This window comes from Cynoglossus semilaevis, chromosome 6 (genome assembly GCF_000523025.1).
Source record: "Cynoglossus semilaevis isolate Cse_v1.0 chromosome 6, Cse_v1.0, whole genome shotgun sequence".
NCBI classification, from domain to species: Eukaryota; Metazoa; Chordata; class Actinopteri; order Pleuronectiformes; family Cynoglossidae; genus Cynoglossus; species Cynoglossus semilaevis.
Window position 1 is genome coordinate 2,185,753 of NC_024312.1, and position 10,251 is coordinate 2,196,003.

Here is a 10,251-nt window from a genome sequence, read left to right on the forward strand (position 1 = left end):
GGATGATCAGTATTTTATTGATTTGACTGAGCTCATATATATATATTTATAGAGAGAGAGAGAGAGAGAGAGAGGTGTTCATTTCATTGTATTTTTCATGTTGACCTGGGGCACAGACATGTGCAATAAACCAGTTTATGATAAAACTGTTCCTGTAATATTTCACATCTTGTTACCAACTCATGGCCTGGACAAACCAGGTCCCAGTGAAGTGCCCTGAGGAACACCACACAGTTCTGATGTGTAACTTTGTTTTAACTTGCAGACAACAACAAGCCTTACCTCGTGACGATGCCGTGCAGAATCTAATAGAGAGAAACCACCACCTGGAGGAGAGGCTCCACGTCCTAGAAGGTCAGATGTCCAGAGAGCCTGAGTCCAGCCCTTCTGTAAGTCACTCTTGACCTTCATTTGTAACATAACCTGTGGCTTCATGGCTGAGGTTCTGACTGAGCTGCAGTTTGTTAGTATGTGTGCAGCCGATAAATAGGACGCAAAAGTAGAACAATTACAACTTTTTCCATTTCTGATCAAATGAATAACAAAATAATATAGAACAGGAAGACAAGAAAATGGGCCTCTAACCCTTTTTCTTTGATCAGATATATCAACAGAATTTGCCTCTTTTTTTGGAGCAAACACTTAAGCGGCGCAAACATGTTATTCCTTTATTCAATTAATTGTTGAATAGGCCTCTTTGTTTGGTTGAGCAAACCACTGAGTGGATGATTAAAGGAAATGGACAAAACATGAGGTGGTTCTTAGGGAAATAAATGTAGGGAAGGAAAAGAACATAATTTAGTCAGTGTGACAAAAGATCAGAAGGAAAATCACAGCTGTCTGGTCTGATCTGTTGGAGAGACAGACAGAGAGAGAGAGAGAGAGAGAGAGAGAGAGAGAGTGTGTGTGATTCATGGGCTCAGACTCATTGATCCCAGTTGTTCCTGCAGCTGATGACTCCACATTAAGCAACTGAAAAACAATTCCAAAATTGCATAAGAAAACCTAGTGACAGAGTGATAGTTGTTTTACTTCAACTGACTGTTCACTGTTCATTACTCTCTGTTTATTCACACGAACGCGTGGCCCGTGAAGACAAAACGCTCCCACTCCCGAGCTTTAAGAGGGATTTCTTCTGGCACCTTTGATGTTGAGGACACATCATGTCAATGGAATGTGGCACCTTGTCATTCTGTATCCTCTAAACTCTCTAAAAGCCCTGAAAATGCCAAAGGCCCTCCTGGCCATCAGAGGGCGCCAAAACAAACCCTGGTTGCAATTCAAGAAAGACAGACAGAAACTCAAACTGTGGGACAAGGAGACATGGGGCGTCCACAGGGGAGGTCCAGTCCTGACATGACAGAAGACACTGTCTGTAACTGTGAGGCTGCTGATGTTGAAGACGGTGCAGAGAGAGGAGGTGAAACAGAAAGGGACGATCAAGTCTCTGATCATTTTGTGGCTAATGAAAAGTATGACATCGTCTTTCACTCTCCATCTAAGACCACAACAGAAAACCAGACTAATGTAAATGATCTGTCTGAAAGATCTGGCTCCGTTGGACCGTCGTCTGAACCGGGCTTAGCACAAACAGGCCATGAAACCAGTGACACTGTAAATGAAAAGGGTGCTGCTGGCCATCACCATGGAGACGCAGATGATGATGATGATGATGATGATGATGATGATGATGTGAGAATCAGAGAAGAAAAGTTAGAGAAAGATATTCAGCAGGGTGAGCTGGAAAACGAAGCAGTTGCAACTACAAAGGAGACAACAGAGGAAGAGGATCCAGATCAGTCCCGTTCACCAGAACCACATGTGGAGTTTAGCAGCACACGGAGAAAACACCTGGGCTCCATTAGAAGAAGAAGGGATGAGCGTGTACAGAAACAAGAAGGCAGATGTCCTAAATATCTGAAGGTACCACAGACCTGTCTAGTCGCCCTGCTTAGCTAACAATGCTGTGCTAGCCTTACAGTAGATGTGGCAGAAGAAAACTTGAGGAATGTGGAATAGTAGATCACGGCCTGTTAGTATGTGTTTACTTTCCCCAAACTCCCACTGACTATGGATTCAAGGCTGGCGTGTTCCTCTGTTGGTCGACTCTTCCTGTTACTGTTGGATTTCCACACACTGTTCTGTTGTTGTTCATTTGATTTTGTTAAACTCATCTTTTGTTCTGTTTTTACTGACAAACTCCTCAATTCAGCTCAGATTAGTTGGAATTTGATTTGATTTAATTTGAACACTTTATTATTCCCCACCTGGAGACGTTCACAGTGACTGACTAAAGTAATTATATGAGTGAAATACTAACTATCATTACTACCACTACTGGAAGGTACTGTAGCACCCAGCTCTGACTCAGTTGACTGACGGCTGGGTTGTTGCTCCTCAGTTGTTGCCAAGCTTTGGAAGACGGTTGCCTTTCAATTCAAAGATAAGTTTAAGACCAAAAGTCATTTTTGTGCCTCATAATTAAAAAGGTAAAATGTTACCTTGATCCATTACCTTTTTATTGTTTGCATTACAATTGTTGGTGTGGTTTGTTAACATGCCTGCTTTTCTAAACGGTTCTCTTGTGCAGACTTCAGGGAGAGGAACCGTCACTCCCTCACAGAGAGACCAGGAACTCCAGAAAGAGAACCTCAAACTTGCCTCTGAAAACCTGGAGCTGCGCTTTCAGCTGGAGCAGAGCAACGTCGACTTACCGAGACTCAAGGTAGACCCGACACCGAGACCGAGACCGAGTCTCAGTGTGAGGCAACGTAAGAGAGCTCAACATTTAATATCACTGTGTTTGTGTTTGTTTGTTTTTCCAGAATCAAGTGGCCGATATGAAAGAAATGTGTGCCGCACTGAAAAAGGAGAATTTAGAAGTAAAGAAAAAGCTTAGCCAAATACAAGGGGTAAGTTATTGTAAAACACTGTGTTTATGTTTTTAACCCTAGCCCTACAGCATGTGTAGCAACAGGACATCAGAGTTAGCAGAAAGAAGAAAAAAAAGAAACTTCCTGCGCTCCTCAACAGAGTGGTCCTGGTGGTAAAACAGTTCCAGACCTTGAGAAAACCATTGGGCTGATGAAGAAGGTGGTGGAGAGGCTGCAGAGGGAGAACCAGTCTCTGAAGACGACCAGTGTCTCCGCCAACAAAGACAGAGCGGCCGCCCTGAAGCAGGAACATGAGAAACTCAAGGTCGTTCATCTCCGTCATCTGACCTGCTGCAGATGCTGACTATTCCAACTTTTATTAACACATGTTCTTTTCCCAGGCTGACTACGAGAAATTAAGGAGTCAGTGTGAGGCCGAGCTGAGTTCAAAACTAGAATCAAAAACCAAAGGAATGGAGAAAATAGCGATGGAAAATGAACGTCTTCGCAAAAGGATCAAAAGAGTAAGGATGGAAACGGCACACGGTAGTTCTGAGACATGGCATAATGTTCCTGGAACTGTTGGATAACTATTTTGGAATCTCTTTCTCAGATTATTCCTACCTTCCACAGTCCAAAAACATGCTGATTCCACAGTTGCATTAGAACTGACCAGGGTGTAACTGACCCACGTCTGGTGACCCTGAATATAAAAGAACCACAGAAGAAGTTTTACTAGGAACATCTCACGAGATTGTGTGTTTTATGGTCAACCATTTAGAGACTCATTGTACTAATAACACATGGATGATGCACATTCTTCAACATACTTCACAGTTTTACTCACGATGTCGTGTTTGTATAATGTGGGAAACAGGAAGTCGAGGCATCTGAGAGACGTGTTTGTATAATGTTGGAAACAGGAAGTCGAGGCATCTGAGAGGCTGAGAGTGGCCCGTACCAGTCTGGAGGTGACCAATGAAAAGCTGGAGAAGAAGCTAGAAGAAACCAGTCAACGACTTCTGGAGGCTCTGTCCACAACGCTCACAGAGGGAACAGACAAGACCAGGAAAACGTCTGTGGTTACCAGGTCAGTGGGCAGCTTTATCTAAGGGTTTCTGATCTGCACTGATTTGTTCCTCACCTGTCAGTCAGTGGACAGTAATTGTGTTTATTCTCCGAGTGTTATCTGATTGAAAGCATCTACAGTTTATGAACAAAAACATATGTTTCTATAAAAACAGCAGCTGTGGAAACTGTTGTTGCAAATAAAAACAATGTGTGGACACACATTTGTAGACTGTGAAAAATATGGAGAGTTTTTCATTTTAAAGACACTTCAGGTAAAGGCTTAGTTTAAAACAACAGATAAAACTCTAAAGTTTATGCTGCAGGTAGCTTTCACAAAATGAGAATTGTTGTTGGGCTTCCATTCACAGAATGTATGAGAACAAAATGAAGGAACTAGAGACAGAACTTTCCCAGAAGAGCCTCCACCTGGCTGAACTCAAACAGCAGCTGAAGGAGTTGAAGGAGCAGGAGGAGCGAGCTCAAACAAACATCTGGAAACTCCAGGATGAGGTCCGTGCAAAACAACAATCCTTTGAAATGAAATTTACATTAAATGCAAACATAGGGGATGTGACATAATCATACACACATGATTTCTATGCTGAAACTCTTAAAACCCTTAAAACAGACATGCAACGTTGGCGGTAATATACTGTGTTTAATTATAGTCTTGAAAATGTGCTGAAAGTTTAGGGTTTTTTATGTTCTAGGTTGAACTGTTGAAAAGCTCGTCTACTGCTGCAGACACTGGTGCAGGAACCAAGGAGGAGGAGTTTCACACCATAAGGTATGTATGTTTATATGTATGTGTGTTCATGTATACATGGCTGTTCTTTCTTTTGTCACGTATTGAATGTCCAGAAGACCAACTATAACTTTATTATTATTAAAAGCTCTGACTGAACAGAAGCAGATAAATAGTAACATAATAAACACCAGAGGGCGACTGTTACTGCAGAAACCTTCATTTATTCCAAAAAAAAAAAAGTTCAGATTTAACTTCCAGGCTTTAGATTTATAACATTATTAAATAATAGTTTTCTCACCTTTTAGTTGAGTTTGTTTTATATTTAGTACAGGCTAAAGCCACAAGAAAGAGCTTTTTTTTTCTTTTTCCTTAGTAAATATACAGTATAATAAGATTAGTCTAAACGTTGTAGTAGAAAGTAGTACATACAGTAAGTAGCAGTTGACCACTAGGGGGCGACTCCTGTGTTTGCAAAACTAATAACTAACTAAAATAAAATACGTATATAATATACCTATAAAATATGTATACATACATATATATATATGTATATAACATACACTGCTTATCTTAGTTTAGATCATTAGTTTTATGATGACGTTGGTGAAAACCCTGGTGTGTGTTGCTGTTGTTGCTGTTTGTTGCTGTGTGTTGCTGTTTGTTGCTGTTGTTGCTGTTTGTTGCTGTTTGTTGCTGTTGTTGCTGTTTGTTAGAAAAACTCCTTTATTTTCTCCTGAGGTTGCTGAACACTGAGCTGCAGAAGGAGAACTTGGATCTAAAGCAGAGACTCAAGGAATTCAGCGAAACATCGTCAAAACAAGGTGACGAAGCTGCTGCTAACGTTATGTTTATATTTGATATATTATTCTAGTGGGAAAGAAGTAGGTGACACTGATGTAGAGGTTTTTTAACCTCAGTTTTGTCCAGGTGTGATCGTCATAAACAGGTGGAATCGTGACTTTTTTATAAATGACTGAATTTCAAAAAAAGGGGGGGGGGGGGCAGGGACTGCTACAGGCTTGGTAAACTGGAGTGATTTACCTTTAATCTGTTTATTTAACATTTAATATAGACAGTAAATGTGTTGAATTCTTGGTGTATATATAAAACTGACGTTGTCCAAACAGGCAGTAAAATCATGCATTAAAACAGTAATTTACTAAATACCAACGTTTTGTAGCTCTGTTGTTTATATCATCTAGTTAAATAAGAAAATGCTTTTTTTCAACTAAGATTTTGAGATACAGATTTGTAAAAAAAAAAAACCTGGAACACATGGCTGACAGGACGATGAAAAAAAGATTTGTAACCACATCAGTGTGTGTTGATGGTCTGATGGGCAGCCGTTTCTGACAGTGAACTGAAGCTCGTGTTGTTATGACAGAGTTCTTTTTGTGCCTGTAGATTATGACAAAGTGAAAAATCTCCTGCAGTCAACGCAGAGTGAGAAGGTCCAACTCCAGAGTGAGGTGGACAAGCTGAGGACAGAATTGGAGAACTTTGACCCAACCTTTTTTGAAGAACTGGAGGACCTGAAGTATAACTACAACCTGGAGGTGAAGAAGAACATCCTGCTGGAGAAGGAGCTACGACGGGTTTGTGACGAAAGCGGTGTCACATTTGAAATGCCCAGTGTGTCGGTCAGTTAACACAGGGTTAATAAACGTCCTAATGCTGAGGAACGTCACAGAGAAGAAGTTGTTGAGTGAAGTGTGATGGTACTTGGGTAAGTTCTAGACCTCAGGAAATGAAAGCTGGTTCAGCCCAGCTGCTTCTCCGACTCTCCTCAGGCAGAAATGTAATTTATTGTGTGAAATGTAAGTAATTGTAGCAGATTGATAAGAGGTTTATTTTTGTTCAGTTCACAGATGTTTCTGTGTAGGGTTTGAATGAAACAACTTTGTTACACATCCTCCCTGTGCAGATGTTTGGTCTTTATTCTTCAGCACTGACACTGTGTCTGTAGCCGACAGTATTTACAGTCTATTATGGCATCACTGACAAGAAAAAAAAAATCACATTATTACAGCAGGTATATTTACTTGTTTCTCTTCATGAAAGTTAATAACATCATGCTTTTCTATTGCATTTTGTATAAGATTCCAAGTTCTTGATTGTCCGGTGCTTTTTTTTCTTCCAAATGTGGTTGTATGAAGTAGTGACTGATGTGCTCCACGGGGCCCTCTGCCGGTAGGTCACTGGTACATACAGTAAATGCAGCCATAGAGTTGGACAAATTATAAAACATTTTCTTTGAAGTTTAGCTATCACATTTAGCAATAATTTAGTAAATGCTAAAACTGTAGCAAATCTAACTAAACATGCTGTCATTGATGATGTGATGATGTTTTCAGCATGATGACAGCAGTGTTAGAGCCTGTACCTCCTACAGTCATTCAGTCTGAACCACTGTGGTGAAGACCATCTCTGTGGACGTTACCAGTTCATGAGAAGAGCATTAGACTGGGATTCTGTTTTCCACTCATTAAGTGCAACTGAGGAACTCTCTCTGTGGAACAGGAAGTTCTCACAGGTCACCTCAGGAACAGGAACGACTGGCTGTGCCATTATGGCTCAAACTGGATGTCCTGAAGTCGACCGAAGGTGTGTCCGTTTAGGGCGGACAGAGACGTGAACAGGTTCTTGCTGCCGCTGCACTCGTCACTTGTCCAGTCCACATGAATGACCACCGGCCTGTCTCCAAGGTAGGAGCCCCCGTCTGGCCACATCAGACCCACGTGGTGGCGGTGAATCTAGAAACAGGATGAAAGGTGAATGAGTGACAGCAGGAGTGAGTGAGTGAGAGAGAGAGAGAGAGGTTTTAAATGTCGGACTCTCCGACCTTTACAAGTGTGCCGTCGTCACAGTGCCAAACGACGCCCTCAACTCGTCCCTCTGGACTCTGCTGGAACCAGGAGCAGAGCTGCTGGAGGTCCACAGACGGAGCGTTCCTGATCCTGATGCTTCCATGTGAAACCAGGCAGTGGAGTGGCTGCTTCTTACTGCCCAGTCCTGACGAGGAGTGGGAACAAGTGTTGGTTTCCAGCTCACAAGTAACAGACTGACTTTAACTGTAGTAAATACACTTTGTTTTTCAACTACAGTTCAGGATTTATCATAAAAGACAACAGTAGAAAGGCCTATGATGTCTGTAAAGTTTAACAGTAAATGACCGTAGGGGTTTCCATTGACGTTGGTTCCAATGAGCTCCAGTGTTTGCTCCATCAGGTCAGACAGTGGAACTGCAGCCACCTCCAGTCGATGGTCGTCATCCGCAGTGGGCCGTAGAACAACAGCAGCACCGACTCTGAAGTCCACCACAGAGGAGTGCCAGCAGTACTGTTTGTTGTCCTTGTCCACTGGAACCCAGCCTGAACATCAACAGCAGCAGAAGGTCAACTCCACTGCAGTCTGCAGACCGTCAACAGTCAAGTATGTCTTTCACTTTGGACTCTTAATTATCACTTGACCAATGAAAATGAAAGTAGATGTTATTGGAGTGCAGGTTACTTACCTGGGATGTGGCCCAGTTGGTCAGGTATGGGACGCCCGTTGTCATGTTTGACTCTGTGAGCTGGGATCCACTGCTCTGGCACCGATTTAAAGTCTTCCTCTAGGTTCCACGAAAAACCTAAGAACATCAGGGACAGACAATCGTTGATAGAATGTAGAATATATAACTGTGAGTGAGTGACACACATGAACACAGAGGCCACGTAAAGGACACTCTTATCACTAACTCTTACACACACACACACACACACACACACTTCCTGCAGATCCGCTGACATGAAGCTTGACAAACCTTTGCAGCTCCTGTGCACGTGTTGGTACTTTTTAAACCTTTTCTCTGCTTGTTTGTTTGGTTTCCTGTCGAGTCGAGCCCAGAGGTGAGGACGTCCTGAAGAGATCGTTGAAAAATGGACTTTTTATTTTCACTTTAAGCCTACAACACCCAACGTTTATAAGTTGATGGATTTGTACCTTTATAGAGTGTAACGTAACAGCAGGTTCCGTCCAGCTTCTCTGTGGCCACTGCATTATGAACATCTGCCTCCAAAGCCACGGGATTCACACGGTCAGAAGCCAAAACCTGAAATTGCTGGGGAGAAAAGTGCAACATTTTTGTGCAGCTGTTCCTTACAACAGACATTAAAATGTCATCTGGCTCCAAAAACCAGGGAGTGAAAACACACCTGCCTGACCTGTCAGCTCACCCATCACCTCTAAATACAAGAACATGACTTATAATGCCGCGTGCCCATCTGTCACTCAGACTGCACCTTATACCACCGTCTTATAGTCTGTCCTTTAACAGTGACCTACACCACGTTCACAAACTCTCTGAAACAGTATTCACATTTACATGTGAGACAAACTACACAGCACTGTGGCTCAGTGGGTTTCTTCTCGTGTGCAGACGGTCCCCTGACGTCATGTTGTAACACACCCGACGGCGTTGACAGTGAACCAGTAGGTGGGTGCGCAGCTTCCAGCAGAGCTCACCTGACATTCTCGTTTTCTGGACTGTTCCTCCTTCACCTCCGTCACGAACACACACGGCACCTTGTGCTGCACGGAGCCCAACCTGCGCATCTCTGTCAGTCTTGACGTTTATCCGCCCCGGGATTTTCCTCTTCTTTCGCTGAAAACTGCTTATTTACAACGACGTTTCACCATCAGTCAAAGTGTGGGGACGATGCTTGGTCACGTGGTGCCCTTCTTCTGTTGTCGTTTTCGGCAGACGCATCGCTAACCACCAGTAATGCTGCCCTCCCCAGGTCACTTGCAGACGTGCGGCGCATGTTAACTATTATAAAGGTTCAAGTCAGAACACGTTGACAATGTCATTAAATTAGTTTGTTTTTGTTCTCTGCTACAACGTTCCACGAAATAATTCGATTCACTAAAAAAAAAACAATATTTTTATGTTAAATAACCTTCCTTTTTATAGACAGACAGACAGACAGACAGACAGTACTTTATTAATCCCTCTGGAGACGTGACACATGAACATTAATTTGAATGTGTTTAATGTCATAATAATGGAGTTGTTTCTGTTTATTGTTTTTGTGTTTTGTCCATAATCAGCCTTCTGTGTTTTCAAGGACTTTCAGTTATTGACACATCGTGTCTATGTTTCAGCACCTTCTGAAAACATATCCTTCTGCAGTTCTTTTCTTATAACTACAGAAGTGCATTTAGTGACATCTTTTTTCTAAACCCCATCTTATAAAAAAAAATCATGTAAATGTAGACAGAATGATCAGATACTAGAGTGGATAAAAGTACAGCTTTCACTTATCAATATGTACATCATATCTTTTGTAAAATCATTATTTAATGTTGACATCATCAGATCAAAGTTGTTCTGAACACTTTGTTTCATGGTCTGGATTCACACACAGCGTGATGTCACTGGAGTATTTCCTGTCCGACTCTTCGTAGTCATCGTCCTCCACATGTTGGGTTTCTAGGTCACTATAGCTGTTTGTGTGTTTCCACATCTCTGTCGCTGCGTCGTCCATCTGCAGCTCCGCAGACCAACGGTTGAAAGGT

The 10,251-nt window shown here is 42.2% G+C and overlaps 3 protein-coding genes across 3 annotated transcripts in view; 1 reads left to right on the forward strand and 2 right to left on the reverse strand.

The window, feature by feature from the left end:
- Nucleotides 1-6,777, forward strand: part of cep290 (centrosomal protein 290) — a 16,809-nt gene extending 10,032 nt beyond the window's left edge. Inside the window, exons 16-26 of the mRNA XM_025056361.1 lie at nucleotides 266-389; nucleotides 1,096-1,923; nucleotides 2,591-2,725; nucleotides 2,826-2,912; nucleotides 3,034-3,198; nucleotides 3,275-3,397; nucleotides 3,797-3,963; nucleotides 4,313-4,454; nucleotides 4,655-4,731; nucleotides 5,431-5,513; nucleotides 6,097-6,777. Of these exons, the coding sequence (XP_024912129.1) occupies nucleotides 266-389; nucleotides 1,096-1,923; nucleotides 2,591-2,725; nucleotides 2,826-2,912; nucleotides 3,034-3,198; nucleotides 3,275-3,397; nucleotides 3,797-3,963; nucleotides 4,313-4,454; nucleotides 4,655-4,731; nucleotides 5,431-5,513; nucleotides 6,097-6,341 (2,176 nt within the window). The 3' untranslated portion in view covers nucleotides 6,342-6,777. The remainder of the gene's footprint in view (nucleotides 1-265; nucleotides 390-1,095; nucleotides 1,924-2,590; nucleotides 2,726-2,825; nucleotides 2,913-3,033; nucleotides 3,199-3,274; nucleotides 3,398-3,796; nucleotides 3,964-4,312; nucleotides 4,455-4,654; nucleotides 4,732-5,430; nucleotides 5,514-6,096) is intronic.
- Nucleotides 6,606-9,479, reverse strand: rlig1 (RNA 5'-phosphate and 3'-OH ligase 1). Its single transcript, XM_008311167.3, has 7 exons — nucleotides 9,199-9,479; nucleotides 8,677-8,794; nucleotides 8,498-8,593; nucleotides 8,207-8,323; nucleotides 7,866-8,063; nucleotides 7,535-7,704; nucleotides 6,606-7,445 (listed from the first exon to the last, which is right to left on the reverse strand). The coding sequence occupies exons 1-7, from the start codon at nucleotides 9,286-9,288 to the stop codon at nucleotides 7,260-7,262; spliced, it is 975 nt and encodes a 324-aa protein (XP_008309389.1). The 5' UTR covers nucleotides 9,289-9,479; the 3' UTR covers nucleotides 6,606-7,259.
- Nucleotides 9,480-9,652: 173 nt separating this feature from the next.
- LOC103379574 (integumentary mucin C.1-like) overlaps nucleotides 9,653-10,251 on the reverse strand; it is a 5,352-nt gene continuing 4,753 nt past the window's right edge. The window contains exon 5 of the mRNA XM_025056309.1: nucleotides 9,653-10,249. Coding sequence (XP_024912077.1) covers nucleotides 10,053-10,249 — 197 coding nt within the window. The 3' untranslated portion in view covers nucleotides 9,653-10,052. The remainder of the gene's footprint in view (nucleotides 10,250-10,251) is intronic.